This window comes from Balaenoptera borealis (genome assembly GCF_965194805.1).
Source record: "Balaenoptera borealis genome assembly, chromosome: 5".
NCBI classification, from domain to species: domain Eukaryota; kingdom Metazoa; phylum Chordata; class Mammalia; order Artiodactyla; family Balaenopteridae; genus Balaenoptera; species Balaenoptera borealis.
Window position 1 is genome coordinate 130,337,011 of NC_138862.1, and position 20,350 is coordinate 130,357,360.

A 20,350-nucleotide genomic window follows, 5' to 3' on the forward strand; every position below is an offset into this window, starting at 1 on the left:
AAATAAGTAATTAGTTTGAGGACTGGGTATGAATACAAAAGCAGAATTCATTATTTTTCTAATTGTTTTCCCCTAGTGTGGACATTGGCTTCTTTGCTTTTGCTCTGGGCTGTGCCTTGAGATGGCCCTGACAACCCTTTCCAGTCTCCTTCTCTACCCTGAGGCCCCTGGGGACAGAGGACTGCTCTGGGTGGGCGGCATCAGTTCGATGCTGTTGTAGAATATTGGCTGAGTCTCGTCACGGGCTCAACCAAGTGTGAGTGAGAGAGAAAGCGAGGGCTTCCAGCCTGGGTGGCTGAGTCAACCCCACACCCCCAGAGGGGCTCCTCCCTCACTGGTCCATCCACTAAGGGTTTTGTTCTGAAAGCCAAGGGAGCCTGTGACAGTGGGGGTTGGGGGCTGGGGGCTGCTCTGGGTTTATGGGTTTACAGCAGAGGCCCTCGTTTTTGATATTGCCTCTGATCGGGGGTGGGTTCTTTCTTGGGATCATCTACCTGACGCTGCTAGTTCTCAGAACACACTCCCAGATCAACATCACCTGAGAACTGTTAAGAAATGCAGAATCTTGAGCCCCGTCTCAGATCTACTGAATCAGAAACCCTGGAGGTGGGGCCCAACCATCTGAGTTTTAACAAGCCCTCCAGGGGATTCTGAGGCAAGTTCAAGTTTGAAAACTTTGTCTAGAAATCTAGAAATCAGAATGTTACATTTTATTTTTTTAATTTAATTTTATTTAATTAATTTTATTTCTTTTTTTTAATAAATTTTAATTTTATTTTATTTCTTTTTAATTTTGTTGCTGCTTGCAGGCTTTCTCTAGTTGCGGCGATTGGGGGCTACTCTTCATAGCGGTGCACGGGCTTCTCACTGCGGTGGCTTCTCTAGTTGCGGAGCACGGGCTCTAGGCGCGCGGGCTTCAGTAGTTGTGGCACGCGGGCTCAGTCGTTGTGGCTCGTGGGCTTAGTTGCTCTGCGTGCGGCATGTGGGATCTTCCCAGACCAGGGCTCGAACCCGTGTCCCCTGCATTGGCAGGCGGATTCTTAACCACTGCGCCACCAGGGAAGTCCAGAATGTTACATTTTAAAAGGACATCTGATGTTATTCAGTTTTCTGTCAGTTCTTACCATCTATGGATTACAGTACTGAGGGTAAGAGAGAGAAACTGCTTCCCTATGTCCCCAGCAGGCTACAGCAGAGCCCAGATCAGCCTTGCTCCTGTCCCTGAGACAGATGCTAGCTCTCTCTCCCTTCCCGCTACACTCAAGCACCCCGCATTTTCAGAGCCCCTGGAGGATGCCCAGCACGTGGAGAGGTGCGGCCAGGGTCACATCATTCACGGGTGGGTGCTGCCCTCTGGGACCCTTGATCCCTCGGAGAGATCAGGGGTCCCAACAGAGGTGGACGTGAGCAGAGCCCTGTGCCAGGAGGACGAGGCATCCTCGCTAGTGTGGTCCTAGGGCCCCTCTGCCCCCTGGGTCACCCCTGCCTGGCACTTTTCCTCTGTTCCTTCTTCCTCCTGGGGGAAACAGAAGGTGCGCCAGTTAAAGGGAGCAAACCTGAATGCTGTGCCCCGTGGCAGCGGGAGGCTATGAAGGGGTGGGGGCTCTTGTCAGGTGATGCCAGTCCTAGGCAGGCACCCCAGGGTGGCTTTGAGGGTGCCTGGGGCAGGCCCGTCAGCCTTCCTGGTGTGGGACCAGAGCAATGGCAGCTCTGGTTTATTGAGTGTTTGAGCACAGAAGGCAGTTCCGGTACTGGAGAAGCCACAGGAGTGAGCAGAGGACACCCTGTGTGCCCCGTTACTCCTGGCTCTCACCCACAGGGGTTCAGCAGGGCACCCACCACCACCCAAAGCCTGACATCACTGTCACTGCCACCAGGCAGTGGAGCCGTGCCTGCAACCACTGTGACTGTCCCCCCGGGGCCCGGAGGTCGAAGTCTTCTGGCCTCAGGGCCGAGAGCCCGCCTCCTGCAGGGCACTGCCCAGCTGGAGCCCTCCCTGCGTCCCCATCCCCACTACGTCCGGGGCCTCCTTTCCTGTGAGCCTGACTTCCTCCTCCACCACCCTGCACACCCCTGCCCCAGGCCCTCCTAAACTGCTGCTCAGGAGCCAGAAACTCCCCCATGGCCTCCACCTGGCTCTTCCCAGAACACTCCCTCCATGCCCGCCTTGAGGAACAGCAGCTCTTGCCGCAGACCCCTCCGCCCTGCAGCTCTCTCTGGTGTGGCGGTGTATGACTTCACGCCCGGCACACCTCAGGGTCAGGAGGGGGCTGTGCCCTCCTTGTGCGCCATCCACTGCTGTTCACCATCTCCCCCTCTGTCCACATGCCGCCGGGCCGCTGCTCCCTGAGCCTGGGACCGCGGTGCTCTCCCTCCCACATCACTCCCTGACTCACCGAAGCCTTGGGCTTCCATCTCTATCTTCTCAATCCCAGCCTCGCCCTCCTGTGGGTGACTCTGACGTCCACCTGAACAGTGCACGCCCACACCCCCACTACTCCTCCATGTCTGACCCTCCCCACCAGACAGCTGGACTTGGCCTCATCTGAAGGTGCTCCAGTTTCAAAGCCACACGTTCAAGTATTCTTCTTGAATGCAAGCATCCTGCCTGGGGCAACCTCTGATAACTCCCCCCACCCCCTGCAGCCTCATCTGGCTCCCTCCGCCTTTGTCTCTGCATAGCCCTCTCCCAATTCATATCCCGCATCATCCAGCTTGGGTTCCATTTTGCAACAGTGTAATTGACAATAATCCCCTAAGCCTCAGGCTTGAGTTGCCTTTATCTTTCCATAGAATACAAGCAGCAAAACTCAACCCGCGAGAGACCCACCATCCTCTTCCTGTAGGGTCTGCTCTGAGTAGTCAGGCACTGCTGAGAAAGCCACAAAACAGGGCAAATGGGCAGCTTTGTAAATATAAGATCACCAACTTCAAATAAGCCTTCAAAACACTTTCTGGAAATGCTGACTTTCTCTGGTCAATTCCATATGCCATTCTCTGGAGTGGACTGCCTAACTTTTTTCATTCCCCTTAACCCTTCAACCCGTGTCTCCTCTTTCACTCTCAGCAACCAAGCTTACCACCCACCTACAGAGAAAATAGAAGCCTGAACGTCCAACCGCATCAATAATACCGCGACTCGGGTACCCAAACATCTCAAATCGCGCATGCGCAAAACCGAACCCACGGTCCCTGTGCACTTCTGGGAGCCCCCGGCATGTCTCCCACGTATCTGCAAATCACCCGCTCATTCTCCTGCTTTGGTTTCTCTGTTTTCCATGTCGGCTGCCTGCAAGAGCCCCCTGGGAAACCTGCTCCCTGAGCCGGACTTCCAGGGCCCTCCCTGGGGAGCTGTGGGCCTGTGGGGACACGGTTCCCCTGTGCTCCCTGAGGCAGCACCCACTCAACCTCCCCAAGCCCACCTCCCTGCTGAGCTGCAGCTCCTCCTCAGGAGCCTTGGGGCTGCCTATTTGTGCCTCAAACCTTGGCGACCCTCCTGCAAAGCCGCCTTCCTTGCCCTCCTTGTCCTCACTCCTTCTAGGGCATCAGATGAGACAACAGACACCAGGAGGCCCCGTTTCCAACCAGCCCTCCACATACCCACCTCCTCACAAGTTTCCCTACCCACAGGCAAACCCGTTCCTGTGAACAAATGCCAGCCCGCTGGGTTATGAGGGGCCACCAGACTGTGAACATTATGTCAGGCCTAACAGGACTTCCCGGGACACATAGGACACCGCACTGAGGTACAAGGGTTACTGGAGCAGTGAGACCTGGTGTTTTCCCTCAGGAGCCCTCAGTCTATCAGGAGACATACGGCCCATGCACACAAAAACTCCTACACATTCAAGAACTCATGCGCCATCCTTATAACTAGTACAGCTCAGAGAAGGACAAGACACACATCAGGGGTTTCTATGGGGCAGACGGGCTCACAGGGGCATGAATGGGTACTTGTTCCCCTGAGCTCTTCTGGATACATAAAGCATTTGTTCTGTCCAGGAAAAAAAAAAGAGAAAGAAAGAAAGAAAAGAAAAGAAAAAGAAAGGAAGCAAAAGAGAGACACACACACTTCAAATTCCCAGGACTCATTTCTGTAGCTGAGGTTGTCCTGCGGCTCGGCTCTCAGAAGGAAACTGATCCCAAGGCCTGGGGGGTTGGCAAAAAGCCCCTCTTGCACTGGAAAATATTTGTAGTCCAGCTTTGCCTTTATTTACCCAGAACATTTAATGTGCCTTTTTTCCCCATCTTTCACATCCGCTCAGAGAAGATGTTAATTTTCTGAAATTAAACACTTAGCTTGATTACTGTTTTGTTAATTGCTGCATTCAAAAACCCCTGGTGCTCCTGCCTGTTTAACATGGATGGTGCTGTGAAAATGATAGGCGCAGAGCTGGCGTGCAGGTGGACGGACAGCAGCGTCGGAATTGCCAACCCGACACCCCCACTGGTGCCTGCTGGAGCAGCTGGGGCCCTGCCTACGCGGGAGGGGGCAGCCCAGCCTGGGCATAGCAGAGTGCCTCCCGCAGGGCCGTGTTTTGGGAGGACAGTGCACCCAGGAAGTCCAGGTCTCACCAACATCTGCGAGAACGTGGGGTCTTAACTGCAATCACACTGCCCGCCCAGAGATGACGGAGGAAGGAAAGATCACAGAGAAAGCTCAAGCCACACCATTTGCTGACGTCCGAGATGAGCTTAAGAAGGATCGAGGCATCCATTCATACATTTATTTGATAATTTATTAAATCATTCAATGAACATTTCTCAAATGCTGATATTAGAGAAATAATAGCACCTAGCTAGACACTGGGGAACAAGAGCCACTCAGGTGGGTACAGGGCACGCTCTCCTGGAGATGATAGTCAGCTCATGGAACTGACGTTTGCCAGAGGAGCAAGGAGCGGACTCACCACCAGACTCCTCCTCCCTCCCACCCCCTGTGCCTCAGCCACAAGGCGAACAGAGACTATCTCGTAATCCAACTAGAGGTTCCCTCTGTAATGAGGGTGATAACAATCTCATTTGGACTCTGAACAGGGGAAGGAACAAGCCGTTTTCACTGAACAAGCCGTGTATTTAGAGCGCCCAAGAGGTAGTAAAATGAGCAAATAGGTCCCTGGGGCCCGTGGGGCCCTCTAGTCACCCTCAGAGCCACACAGCTGTTCTCGAGCTTTTAGCAGCATCTTAGGCACTGCTCAGGACCTGGAACAGGGAGCATTCCTACGCCCAACCACCGCGTGGCCCAGCATGTGAAATCTGTCCACAAGAAGTTCAAATTGGTCAGATAGTAAATAATAAAATATCCCACCCTGTACTGTCACTGTATAGCAACAACTTCCTCGGATTGAAATGCTTTCTAGCAATGACATGTGATCACATCCTAACTTTTGCAAAGTGAGAGCTGACACCTCAGTGGGTTATGGTACCCAGAGCCCAGCTGAGATCCTCCTTGGTGACTTTCTGGGTGTCCGAGCCCAGTCTCAATGAGTGCTGGGGACCAGAATGGGAGCTCCCCGAGGCACAGACTCTGGTCTGTGCTGTTTGCTCCTGTGTTCCTCAGGCCTGGAGCTGTGAATGACACACAGAAGACCTCAATAAATATTTGTTGAGTAAGTGAATGGGAGCCCCTAGAAGCAGAAGCCAAGGAGTCAGCGTGTGGAAGGCAGTCACAAAGACTGTGGTGAATGAATGAATACATTTCCAAAGTTAATGTGCTTAAACAAACAAACAAACCCCCCTTTGAATCTCACTGTTTTCCTCTGAGGACATCAGGGCTTCTGGTAACATCCTAAGATCATCCCCTTAAGTTTTCCTTCTAAGAGTCACAGGAGAGGAAGATACCTGGTCCCCTGGCTGACCTGGAGGGAGCACCTGCCCACCCGTGGACCACCAGGATATATCCTGATCACTACACATCAACCAAACATTTATATACCAAAGCTCATATGTAGGGACTAAAGGAGCCTGGCAAATATTTATCAAGGTTCTGTGCCTAGTGCTGTGGGTCCCTCCCTCATGACAGTGGGGTAGGCTGGAAAGTCTGATTCTCTGCAGAGCTCACCACCTAGTGGAGAACCCAAGGCTGCCGGGAGTGGAAGGTCATGACTTTGGTCAAGGGCAATGCTATGTGCTGACCTGCTCAACTCAAGAGACAACAACCCCTGTTTGCAGATGGCAGGACCTGTCTGAGGCCGCTTGGAAGTTCCTCCTCAATGCCAGGACTTAAGAAACAATAAAAACAGCCTTTTGGAAATTAACAAGGAGAAGAAAGCAATAAAATGAACTATGAAATTGAATTAAGAACCGTGAAATTTTCATTGACTTAAGTTTTTTTTTTAACTTTTCCTTATTAACTTCAATGAAAGTTTTCCTTAAAGTCATTCCCATCTTTTTGATGTTCTGACTCAATCTTTTTCTCTGCTCTGGAACAAATTTCACCTGCTAATTTCCAGTGAAACCAGCCCTTAAAAATGGACTAGATTCAGCATATGGATCTTAACACTAAATTTTTACAGGCAGCAGCGTAATATTGTTTTAATATTTAATTTTGAGATTTACATAATATCTTTCCTCCAAAGAGCTCAATATATTGCAATATCATAAAATTCCTTTTCATATTCAAAGATTACTCTTTATGCATGCAAATACTATATTTAACCAAGGAATAATGCAAATTAGGTGATGTGTTCAGAGGAATTGGTGGGCTGGGTAATTCATGTGTGGGGAAAGTAGCATCTCTGAGTGACTTTAATTGTCTAGGAACTTTGAAAATGCCTTAACAATGGACAAACTATAGGGATTTGTGATGACTGACAGAGTAGTGTAGTATTTTTTAAATAAAATTAAGTACCGGCTTGTGTCTGTGTTGTGGGCGCAGTGGATGTGTTAGCATTTCACATGCAGTTGGCACCACAGGCCATACATGAACTGTGCGTAATATAAACGTCAAACATAAATGCTGCTGATGCATCATGCAGGGAAGGGGAAAGTGCCGCTTCTCCAGACACATGATGAGGAAAGACAGTCAGGCTCCTCTGAGCAGCAGGTTGAGCCTGTGTCGGGTATACAGGTTCTGTTCCATCCCTGCCCTCTTCATCAACCCACTGGAACACAGATTTCACTGCTCTCCTTTCTGGTGCCTACTCCTTCCTTGAAGAGTGGCCAAACCAATATCTGTCATTTATCTGATCTAGATGACATCAGTCCCAAACAAAGGGAACAGGGGCCTTGGAAGGAAACAGCCTAGGGGAAAAAAAAAAAAAAAGCCCAGCGAATTGCTGTCTGGCTCAGGACATATTCTCAGAAATTATGCTCGTCTCCCAGTCCATTACACGGTTTGCAAAGTGATTGTCTATCCTCTGTCTCATTTGCCTGTCACACAGCACTAGGAAGCAGGTGCCATTACTCCCATCTTACTGTGGAGAAAGGAGGGATCACGGCAACTCAATGCACTTGCATGAGTCATGTGAGGAATAGAGAGAGGGGCCAACCCCACGTCTCCCCTCCCCACTGCACAGCTGCCACCGTGAGCCCAGGAGTCAGGGAAGGTGACTGCCCCGAGGGGGGAAGAGATGGTACCACACGGCACACTGACCATTCAAGCCTGGGTAAGTCAGACTAGCCCTCTGAATCAGAGGCTGCAAGCCACAGCCAAAAGGCCAAATCCAGAATTGGATTTGTTTGGCTCTCAAGTGTTTTAAAATTTTCTAATTAGTTGTCAACATTTTTAATCTGGATTTTCAGCTTATAACATCTGGCAGCGCTGGGTATGGCACCACTTGCTGGAGCTGAGTAGGGGCTGCCCCTGTTCTCCTCTTCATCTCCCTAGAGTCTCCACCACTCCCTCTTGTCTGACTCCAGGCCCCGTGTTGCTCCTCTCCATTACCTGCCTGGCCTCAGGGGTCTTTGAGTGTGTTCTCTCTGGCTCAGATGCTCCCAAATTTACTGACTTTATTTTACCACACTACCAGTTGATTTTATAGATGTGCTGGTCTGATTTGTCTTATTTATTTTATCCAAGATTTCCTCTGAGGTTGTCTTCCCCAACTCTGACACTCAGAATCTAGTTGGCAGAAAAGAGAAGTAAAGTTTGTCATTCACTTTAATTCTCTCTGACAGCCAGATGATCCGGCCATCAGTCTGAACCTGGGGCCAGGTGCCAGAGAGTGACTGCAGAAGTTAGTGGTGATAACAACCTCTCTGCAGATCGCTTGGCCACTGGAACAGAGAGAGTTCCACCTGATCTGGTCTATTTTAAACTCAAGGCAGCTGTATTCAGCGCAAGGCTGCATCCCTAAAGACCTCACGTAAATCTGAGCTTGCATAATTCATGACCAACCCTGACCAAAGGTGATGGACATTTTTTTGACAGCTAAAGTGGCCCAGCTATGTGGCAATAGCTTAGAGGGAGCTTACAAATTACACAGCTCACCATAATGCAATTTTTGATCAGTCTGAGGGTAAAATGGCCACAAACCTGAGTATGAAACCCAGAAACATCATTTGCTGGCTGTGAGATGCTGAGCAAATTCCAAAAGCACTCTGACCTCGGTTTCTTCATATGACCCACATCATTTTTGTAAAGAACTTGGTAGGGGCTTGGCACACTGGAGGTGCTCAAAAATGGTAGTCCTCTGCCTCAGCCTATGGGCTGCATGAGAATCCCATCCTGATACTCTCTGAGTGATACAAGATCCTTGAGTAGTCTGACTATATACTTGACTGGGGTCATCACAGAAGGAGATGAAGGCTCGCTGGATGTCAGGATGCAATAGACCCTTTGGTGTCCCCCAGTCATGCTGGTTCCGAGGGAAGAACTATACCTAATATGTATCCAATGGACCAAAAGATGACTACAAAATCTCCTTAGATCAAAATCTTAGGGTCAATAGAAGGCTACTGGCTTCGTGATCACCTAGAGGGGTGGGATAGGGAGGGTGGGAGGGAGATGCAAGAGGGAGGGGATATGGGGATATATGTATATGTATAGCTGATTCACTTTGTTATAAAGCAGAAACTAACACACCATTGTAAAGCAATTATACTCCAATTAAAGATGCTAAAAAAAAAAAAAAAAGAAAAGCCTAATGGTGACTTTCTCTGATAGACTGATACCAACCATGACTCTTTTTGTCAGGTAGCTAAATCAGCTAAGATGAGCTGCCTGCCTCCACTGGGCAGGGCTCATGAGAGCAACACGATGCAGCACCAATGTGGCACATCTGGGCAGCCCCAAGGAAGAAGAGCATGACAATCCTGCCTCTACTGGACAGTAAGAACGGCACGCCCAGCCACAGATGCCATCCATAGCTCCTCAACAGAGGAGGAACCAGCCCAGAGCAGTGAGCAGACTCCCAAGATAGATTCTCACGTTCAGATCAAGCCCAAAACCCATGGCAGACAACTTGTCCCTTCTCTCATGTGACCCTGATATCCATTGTCAGGATCCAATTCACCTTGGAACAACTTGTACCCCTCAACAAACACACGCCTATCTCCCATTTCCAACCAGAGGCAGGGGGAAGCCTCTCATGGCTCAGCATCACAGAGAAAATTGTGGAAGGGTAATCAGCCTGCACACTGAGATCCCATCCACTCAGTCGGATGACACTGGCTGCCTCTGAATAACCCCTCTGTGCTTGGGGGCTATGATATGGGGAGCCCAGAGGGACTGCCCACCTTTTAGGGCAGGAAACAGAAGAGAGAAACAGAATGGATGGCCTGCCAATCCTCCTTCTAATCCCAGATTTCCCAAGCCCTTCAAGTCTCTGCTTCCTTATAGGAAAAATGGGAAAAATAACGTACAAGTCACAGGGTAATTATGAAGATCAAATGAGTCTGTATATTCCAAAATTGTTTGTCAACTCAAAAGAGACACAAACTATGAATAATAACTATTACTCAATCAGGACCCACTCAATAGTCCCCCCACCATTTCAATTTGGGCTGTTCCAGGCAGGGAATAGATACTCAGTAAACACTTAGCAGTTGATTTAATGATTGATTCCAGGATGCCTCTTGGTCAAATTCTTTACCTGCCGTCTACCTACTCATGACCCAAACAGTAGGATAAATGTGGCCACAGGTACTGACAAGGGTCGCACCATACCTGGAGGTCAGAGGCGGGAGGCTGACCTGGATCTTGCCCAGAGTGGAAGAGCCCAGGGCTGCTCTGGAAAGGGGACAGGCATATCATGACTTCTTGATGATACAGGGGTTCATCCACCTTGTCTCTTAATGGATCTGAGTGAGTCACTAGGGATTTTATGATGCCTGTTATTTAGTGTCTCTTTCATCCCTTATAAAATCTGGGGCTTCCATTCATGTTTCTAAACTCTTCTTGCAGAGGTACAGGCTCGAGTGTTTATTTTGAAAGTTATCATCTTTTTAAAGAAATATCTGTTTGTGGAAAGTAATTTGCATTCACATGTGGACTCACCAAACAGCCCCGTGTTCCACAGAGCCCCACAGCCCACGGATGAGAAACCACTGGTTAACTTGACCTTTATTTTATAATAACCATATGCCACCAAGAAGCAGTTGCAACCTTATCTTGTTGATTGTAAACTTTCTGACACCCAAATTCCAGAATTCCCAAAGAGAAATCGTAGATTGGACAGTGACAATGGGGCTGGGACTACAAAATCAGGGAAGGTTAAGAATAAAGGGCCCATGAGAGGGCGAACAAAGGGCATGAGAAATGCTCCTGGAGGGGCCAACGGGCACAGACAAAAATAAATATTTTGAATATTGGTAATGCAGGGTCCCTTGTAGAAGCCCTGGTCCCTCAGCTCCACGGCAGCCTGGGAAGGTGCAGATGGCAAGACAAGCAGATGAATAGCAGGGAATAGCAGGGAATAGCAGGGTAAGGGAAGGGAGGGGCAGAAATCAAAGCAAACCAATATAAGTGGCAGGTTTGTTCACACATGCTTAGAGAGAGGGAAAAGACAGCCAAGCCCAGCGTAACATGACAGGCTGGAAGGATTATTATTCCCAGAAGCTGGGACACTAAAATATTTCAGCCAGTTTTCTGCCTTAAACTCTCCAAGGGAAATACTGCTAACAAAGGCTGCTCATGTTATGTGCTCATCGTGATGCAGAAATTACCGTTCTCTTCTCTTTGAGTAAGATGGGCTGTCACAACCTTTGTCTCCATGGCACTGGGGCTGTGGTCACCAGCTGGAGGCTTCCACACTTCCACTCTTATTTTCTCGCTACACACATATGCATGTAAACACGTGACCCTACGCATACATACAAACACGCACACACGAACACACACCCACGCTCACAGCAACAACGCAGCCATCTGGATAGCCATGCTCTCCGACGACACCTTTTTTTCTTCTCAGTTCTAACAGCTTAAACCCAAGAATCATCTGCCATCAAAGATGCCTGGTATTACAAGAGGTAGAATGAGTCTCAGGATGGGGAGATGAGGACTAGGAAAGGATGGAGAAGAATAGAAGAGGTCAAGAATTGGGGGCTATGTGGAGGGAGAGAGAGCAAAGAGAAATGCTCGGCTCCTGCTATTCCACTAACAAGCTGTCCTTTTAGAATTTGTTGATTGAGAAAAATCCATAATTCCAAGTAAGATCATAGTCCACTGCCCACGACCCCCATCGTTGCCTATAGACGTGATCTTCATGTCCCCTCTGCAGCCTTGCACCTTCCCTCCAGGCGGGAGATGGCTCATTTCTCTCTAGCTGCATGTTTACAGCACACAATACTTAGAATATACCACCTTGCAGCTCTGTACTTTGTGTCTACGTCCTGGAAATTCTTCAGTTATTGAGTTTCATGGGAGGAACAATGGTGTCCAAGTATCATTGTATCCCTCACAGTGTCTAATTCATAGCTTGGCACACAGTAGATGCTGAATAACTGTCTCAATAATTGAGTGAATTAATAAATAAATGAGTGAGTGCATGAATTGACTGGTTAAATGGATATAAAAAGAAATGGATTGTTGCAAGAGGTGTGAAAAGTAATAAAAGGAAAAGGTCAGAAGAGCAAAAGATACAGAAATAAAGAGAAGAGAAGAAAATGCGTTCTGAGCTATGCATGCCACAGGGATGTACCAGCCATCAGGAGTGATCTACTGCCAACTATCTGAAGTCTCTATAACAGTGTAGCATTCATCTGACCAAGCTGTAAAGGAGAACGTACTGTTGAATTACATGGGTTTAATTGAAAAATAATCTATGAAGGCAGTACTGACTATCACATGATTTCTGAGAAGTTTCTTTCATTGGGTTGGCTAATAAAGCAGCACTGGTGTTCTCAAGATCGTGCAGTGCTTCTGCCCATCCACCCAGCTACCCATCCATCCATCTGTCCATCCATCCTTCCAAGGACATTCGTTGAGCCCCAGCTGGATGCAGAACACTGAGTCGTACTCTGGCTTGGATGTACATCTTTGCTTTTGAACTGGGCACAAGAAAACCCCTCAGAATCCAGTTCATTCTCAGAGGTGAAACACTACAGCCTTTTCCTCCATGGTCACAAATGCCCATCGCCTGATACCTTCACTCCTGGGAGGAGGCCTGAGGGCAGACTAATGGGATATGTGTGGCCAAAGCTTTGTTCCTGCACAGAAGTGGCAAAGAGCCAGCCCCGCAGACAGACAGACAGGAGCACAGACACCTGCAGACTTACCAGCTTGGTTTGTGGTGATGTTGACTGAGACGTGCTGTGGGGGGAAGGGACTTTTGCTGGAGACCCCATTGACGGCCTGGATGTCAAAGGTGTAGGGGGTGTGAGCCCACAGGCTGCTAATGGAGACACGGCACTCAGTCAGGCCCAGCTGCCTGGGCACGAACTCCACGTTGTCATCGCAGCGGGAGCAGCTCCGGCGGTCTGCCCGGCACTTCTTACAGATGATGTTGTAGGTGACATCATCCCGCCCACCTGTCTCCCGAGGAGGGTACCACTCCAGAATGATGGATGTCTCATTGACAATGGATATGACATTGCGGGGACCTGATGGCACACCTATAGGGAGACAACGAAAGGACAGTGAGGTTGGATAGAAGTTTCCCCAGCATCTCTCCATCTGTCTTTGGTGTGTTCTTACTCTCATCACATACACACATCCCCTCTCCTCCCTCAACGCCAAATCTCCATGCCTCAATCCATTCTGAGAAAAAATGACAGACAGAGATGACAACCTGTCTCCCACTCCCCTTTTAGTCATTCCCACTGGAGTTTTCCCTCTTTGAATCATGTGTGCCAAGGGAGAGGAGGATGGAGGACTTGGGTACAAGCCCTTCTGTTCTCAGGACCAAGCTGCATCCTCCAGGCAGCTTTAGCATCAATAACATGTATGTATATTGGACACTTATTGGATTCCTTGTCTTTTCTTAATTGGTGTAGAACTCACTCAAGGATTGAAGAATAGGAGTGACCCCTCATAAGACCCAACATATCCAGGCATCCTGCATAAAATCTCACACAATCTGGGATCTATGTGGTGTGTGCATGGCATTGGGAGTGTTTTTCTATAGGATGGGCTGCCAGAAGACCTGGAGAGATGAATATTCACATTGCACAAGTTTTGGTGCATGAAGTCAGGAAATTCACGCAGCCACCATTTTTGACCCCATGACACTAGAAGAGCACAGGAGTTTGTCCCAGACACTCTGCTAGCTACTTTGCATGCATTTAACACACCCCCCCCCACAAGAATGCTATTGGGAAGGTACAATAATTAACTCAATTTTATTGAAAGGGAAACTAATGCTGAGAATGGGGACTGGCTATAGATCATGTGGTCTATGAGAACTAAAATTGGCATGGACACCACATCTACCTGATTCCAAAGCTCAGGTTCTTAACTATAGCCCTGTGTTGCCTGTTAGTGAAACTATCTTTTCCTACTAAGGGAAGAGTTGGCCTTACTCTGATATGACACAACCAGTGTTGGCAGTCAAATCTATAAACGGACAACAGGAGATTTGAACAGACTGCCTCTCCTACAAATCAGCCGGGCTCACAGGGACTCAAGGAGGGCAGCCTCTTCCCTCTGGACAGTTCTGCCCATGGCTGCTGGTCACACTCTGGCAAAGTCTGAAATGCCTTGTTGCAAAACTCTAGAAAGCCTGGTCCCTAGTAGGAGGGCAAAAATGCTGCCAAATTAATGGCCGGCCACAGTCCTGAGCATTTGGAGATTAAGTTGGAGAATCTCCTGCCCAAGAACAGAGCAGATCACAGCCTCTGGCTCCCAGGCTGAGCTCTGCTTATCCTCAGTATCCGCCTGATGGAAATGGATCCCTCCTGGAAGCACCCCCCCCTTCCGAATGGTGGGCCGGCTGGAGCCACCGCTCTGGATAGTAATGCTTTCAGAATTCACGCACGTGACTGTCGCCAGCTGAAGGAAGACGTGTATGGCAATTCATGCTGGAGACAGGAATCAAATGCCAACACACAGAATGAGGGAATAACAAGAAGGTCGGGGGGCACCAGGGAAGGATTCTGTGTTGAATCAGTCAACAGCAAGCAGCTAGAGCAGAAAGCAAATATTAAATCGGATTGTATTAAAACATGAAAGAAAATCAGTACTGTACTATATAAAGCCCATTAGGCCTGAGCTAAAGCACAACTTTCATTCATGCTTGTGACAGGGCAGGATTCATGAGGCATTTTTACTAAAGTCTTGCAAATAGTGTTCAAGAATTCCTCACCCCTATGCCCAGGGATGAACATCCATCTCTTTGCGAATCAGCACACAGCTAGTACTGGGCGGTCAGTCGGGACCACGCTAGGTGGGCTCCTACAGGGCGTGGCCAGCCTCATCTCACACTGCACTAGTCATTAAACGTCCATATCGGCCGGTGCCTGTCTTAGACATGTCTGTTTGCTTGGACTGATGAGACTCAGACCACAGGCTCCCAGTGGTCAATGCCATCACTGCCTGTCTCATTGTTACAGCAGACAGCCTAGCTTCAGCCACAGGCCACTGTTTCTCATGATCATAATAATTACGTTCACCAAGCGCGTGCTCTATGCCAGGCATGGGGTAAATCCTTTAACCATGTTATCTTGCTGCCTCCTTATGACATCTTGAGGCTGTCACTCAGAAAGCAGCCTTGGGCGGAGGAGCAGAGACAGGTACCGTCAGAGAGAGTGACCACCCACCCCTGCCACCCTTTGGAGACCTCCCCACTTCAGTTACCTCCTCTCTCCCTTGGACTTCAACTTCACCCTCTCCCCTAACTCCACCTTATCCCCTTAAATGTGCATAAGTCATTGCCATTTTAAAACCAAAATATGGTCACCTGGCGTTTCTTTCTCTATATTACATGTCCTCTATCTCCTCTCCAGCCAAGCTTTCCCAAAGCGGAGTCACACTTATGGGCCTCCCTCTCTCCCTGCTCAGCCAAATGCAGCCAGGTTGCTCTCTCACTCCACCACCATGCCTGCCTTTTTTGGCAGGGGGCTCCTACTTGAAAAATCCAGGGAACACAATTCAGTCCTTACCTTCCTGACAACTCCCTGTGTGGTCGCCACAACGTGGGAGCCCAACACACAGTCTGTCAGCTTATTTCCTTTCCTCGGATCTTTCCCTTCCTCTATATCTCCACTGCCTCACAAGGATGAGCCTTGTCAATTTTCCTGCCCTATTGCAAAGACTCCTAACAATTCTCTAACATCACTTTCCATCTCTCCTATCCATTCTCTCCGGCCAGGGTGTAAGTTCCAAACGTACATGGGATCATACAGTTTTCTACTCACACCCCAATTATTCAAAAGTTCACCCTCCTTTCCAAGTCCTTCAGGTCCCCATGTGGTCTTGCTGCTCTTGATCTCACCTCTGGCCCCTTGGACCTTAACCCTCATATTGTAATGAACAGGAAGATTCCTGTGATGTCCTGTGCACACTAAGCTCTCTTTACTTCCACCAAGCCTTTGCAGTGTGTTTTCTCCTCTGTCTGTAATTATTTTCCTTCTATCTACTCGAGGAACTCCTGCTCACCCTCCAGATCCAGCACATTCCACCAGGAGTCATGCATCCCCCCGCTGGGCTTCCATTAGCCCATTTCTCGATGCCTAACTCAGAATCCACCATTGCACTGTGCTGGGCTCTTCTTATGTGTCCTCACCATGCTGTGGCCTCCTGGTGAACAGGGGCTGGTGGCTGGTTAGTCTCCATGATTCTTATGCTCAGCATTTTGCCTGGGAGAGGCCCCATTCCATCAGTTTTCAACCTCTACACAGTGTGCAAGGCTTCAGGTCACATGTGTGCACCGCTCTCCAGCATGAGACATGATGCCCTGTGGTGGGGCTGAGGGAGGATGCAGCAGCAGCAGTAGAGAGGACCCCGCTTGTTCCCCTGAATGGTAGAGGCTTTGGTGAGATAAAGGTGGCGGGTGACAAGCTGCCCCGTCCCTGATCCATTGGTGTCCATGGCAGCTGGGGGAGACCAACCCTGGCCAGTACTTTCTCCATGTCTGTTCACTTGCTTCCCACTCAAGAAGAAAAACAGTGGGTTTCTAAGAAGAATTTTTCAAGTTTATTTAGAAACAGCCTTCATATGAAGCAACCACCTCTCATTCATGGCTGCACTCCAGAGCAAATGCATCTGTGGGGCATGAACAGGGCTCTGTGGGAGCCGTGGTTGCTGAGTCCAAGGCCGCATAAATCTGAATCCTTTCCTTCCAAGGAGCAGGAGCAGACATTAAGAGCCTTCCCTGGAGAGCAGACTCAGACAGCTCGGAGAACCTGCACGGTCATTGCCTGGGCTCCCTGTGCATACTTGTGGAAGTGGCCCAAGTGTGGGCCACAAACGATGGCTAGAACCCAATTCGTTATTCATTTGTTCACTCACTCACTCTTTTAATAAATACTCTTGCACTGTTCTGGGCACTTGGGAAATAGGAAAAAGCAAACCAGACAAGCTCCTACTCCCATGGAGCTTACATGGAAAGAAAAAACTGACAGGAAAATAGGAAACACAGAGATAAAGGAGATGGTTCCAGATAAGAATAAGTGTCAGGAAATAAAGCCGTCCCTGGGCTCAGATTGTCTCCCCACAATGCTTGCTCCTGTCCCTTTTCCCACGAGGCTTCTTCCAGGCCAGGCAAGCCAGGCCCAGTGTCTGGGCAGCTAAAACAATGATTGTCCCCAAGTTTGTGCTCCTTTGTCCTGATGACAAGGGTGCATTCCTGCAAGTAGGCAGCCTAGTCTCTCCTGTGCCTGAACAAAGAGTCTGACCAGAGAGCAGATTTGGCCTCCAAATAAATCTCCCTAGAGGAAGCGCTAGGGCCATTTCCTACCCATTTAGGCTGCATCCCCTGGGTTTGGGGCCCTCCCCCTGCAGAGAGTATTTGGCCAGCACTGGGGTCCCCAGCAACATCCTCAGGAAGGAGGCCAACTGAGACCAGCAAGCCAAAACTTTAAAGGGGGAGTGGAGAGGGAGGCCAGAGAGAGAAGAAAATCTGCTTTCTCCGTCCTCAGAAGCCCTCAGGAAGTACACTGGCAGGGCTCAGAGCCAGGGTCTCCTTGTCTAAACTCCCTGCTCTCTCGTCTGTGTCCTCGTTTTTCTTAATTACATACAGACAGGCTTTTTGAAGCCTCTCTGATCTGTTGCCACGGTTACTACTGATGAAAGCTTCCTGCTGAAAGGGCTAGGAAAACTCAGTCCTTTTAAAGGATGGGAAAACTGCTGAGCTGTGATTCTCTGTCTGGGTGGAAGGAACAGGGTGGATTCTGGGTTGTGGGGATGGGTCTCCAGGGTCTTCCAGGATGTGCCTGAGAGGTTGGTTCAGGCTGCATGGAGCATGGATGGCGTTGGGACTTCAAAGAGTTAAGCAGAAATGATCCTTCTAGAGCCATAGGGCTAGCCCAAGTGTTGTCACGTTGAGATAGAATCTCCTGCTTCTTAATGTGCTTTGGGCCAGATGATTATTTTTTAAAGAATCGAGAGACAGGGTGGGTGGGAGAGAGTAGTTGAGTTTATTTGTAGGCATAAAGCTGGAAATAAGAGCACTCTTGAGTAATCAAAGGGAAAATCTGCTGAAGACAGGTAAGCCCTGAAAGCCAATTTCTTTATTAGGAATCTTAATAAAGCCAACATCCTGGTTTTAGAATTTAGATGTGAATTTCTGGCTTGTCCGAGGTATAGAGCAGGCAATGTCTAGCTAACTGTGCATTGCTGCTGCCAGGGTCTGTGTCCTTGTACCCCTCCCCATGGGGAGCAGGTGAGGGTGACAATCACAGCGAGGCAATGCTCTCCTGGGAGGCTCCTCGTGCAGGCTGGAATTGAACTGCTCTGCGTAAGGCCAGAGATGAGGCCATCCCTTTTGTGTGCATGACCTCTTGAAGAATCTGATGAAAGCAACACAGATTTTCCTGAGAAAAATGAACATATACACTTGTTTCCAGAGACTCTGAGAGGTCTCTGAAACCAACCAACAAACCTCCTAAATGTTCACAGCAACAAAGTTAAAAAAATATTCTCTTGTTGGCAAACCTTAGGGATGTGAACTTCTAAGCCTTAATTTTCTCATCTGAAAAATGGTAGTTTTGAGGATTTAATGAGATAGTAAGTCCAAGGAGTTTAGCTATGTGGTTGGTACACAGAAAAACTCAGTTAATGTCAGCTGCTATTAGTATTAGTATTGTCATTATTGGATGATCTGGTTGACCCACTCGTTGAACTAAGATTAATCTAATTCAGCCACTTGTTCCTTGAGCAGAAACCCTGATGCCCAGACCTATGCTGACATCCATGAAGATAAGAGGAGCCCATATGTTTATTAATGAGGCAAGACCCCTTACCTACAGAGTACTGGGAATTGTGGGCACGTACAGTTAAGGGTCAAAGCAAGTGATACAGACACAAAGAGTTACAAACGGATGTTTGAGGAATGATAAGATCAATGAAGAACAAAATTTTTAGAGACGGTGTCTGGGCATCCTGCCTACAAGATTGGAGTTGTACTTGGGGAGAAGCACCTTGAAGGCTTTCTGCTCTAGTCTATACCCTCTAGGACACCTAACCCTTGCAAGCACATCCTAGGTAGAGCCCTAGTCTTGGGTATAGGGCTCTGTCTCCAGAATGGTTCCAGCTCTTATTATCTCCTGGGCTCAAAACCTCTGTGTACATCTATACATCTGCTTTCTGGCCTCCCAAGAGGCTGTCTGGCTTTGACCAGTATCTGGTCTTGCTTGTTCTCCTTCCTCCTGGCAAGGAAACCCCACCTTTATACTCCTACAGCAAACTGTGTTCTCTATGCAATCTTCCTTTAGAAGAAAGGGTTGAGATAGGGCTTGTGAATGAGCCAAAAAGGACATTTGATACTCAAGACTCTTGAATGCAGAGGTAGTGTCCTCGTGGCTGAGAAGAGTCAAGATTGTAGTTTGGAAATATGTGGTTTGCATATTTTAATGTGGGGTGAGGATTAAGAAGGGAGAAAAAGGGAGATCAGAAAATAACATCAGGGATAGGGATGGCAAAAAATGTGTGTTGTGAGGGACCAGGAAGACATGTGAGGAGTGGTCCAGGACTGGTTATCAAAAGTGATAGTACTATCAGGACATCTCTTTCCTCACTGCTCACTGTGACATAGCTACTTTAAGGAACCATGTCTGAGTGATTGGAAGGCTTCCTAGGGAAGAATAAAGGTCTTTGAGATTTTATGGAGAAATAGGGAGAAGAGGCAGACATGGCAATGGGGGCTATGAAGGTCTGAAGAGGTTTTTTATAAAAGCAAAATATGCAGGAAACTAAGTCAGGCTTGTGGTTACGCCTTTGCCCTCAATACAGCGTACAGGGCTGAAAGCAGGATGGGTTGGAGGGTAACATAAGCCAAAAAAGGGAAATTTTGCAAATGTCAGAAAGGCTGTAGAGTTACCAAATAAACATGAGGTCAACTTCATGTTCAGCTGTGGTTCCTTCTTTGGTAACTTGTTCATTGAAAACAATGTCAAAACAAAAAATGTCTCTCTATTCTCTGGCTGCCACGTGTAGCTTTGACACTCTTCAGACTAAGTTCAGCTCTCTCTCTCTCTCTCTCTCCATTTAGCTTTCCCTCCTGAGGCACCAATTCCTCTTCCACCATTCCTTCACTTGGTGTAGACTTCCTGGGAGAGATTGGACAAGAGCGACCACTACGCTAGAGGAAAGGGTTGTGACGTGGTGTGTCGTGCAGGTTCAGCACCTTGGAGAGGGGCATGAGCCTGAGCACTCCCACTTTCACTGGGGTTCCCTGGATGGCAGTGGGCAGCTCCCAAAGATTCTCTGTCAGGCACCAATAACACCACAGTAACAAGGGTCTTTGACAACAGGGGTTGTAAAGTTTTGTCATTAAGGGGGTGGGGTGTATGACTATTTGAGGCCGTATCAGGAAAC

The 20,350-nt window shown here is 48.6% G+C and overlaps 1 protein-coding gene across 3 annotated transcripts in view; it reads right to left on the bottom strand.

The window, feature by feature from the left end:
* EPHB1 (EPH receptor B1) overlaps nt 1–20,350 on the bottom strand; it is a 428,732-nt gene that overhangs the window by 102,639 nt on the left and 305,743 nt on the right. For all 3 annotated transcript variants that reach the window (XM_082393428.1, XM_082393426.1, XM_082393427.1), the window contains one exon: nt 12,658–12,993. In XM_082393428.1, the coding sequence (XP_082249554.1) occupies nt 12,658–12,993 (336 nt within the window). The remainder of the gene's footprint in view (nt 1–12,657; nt 12,994–20,350) is intronic.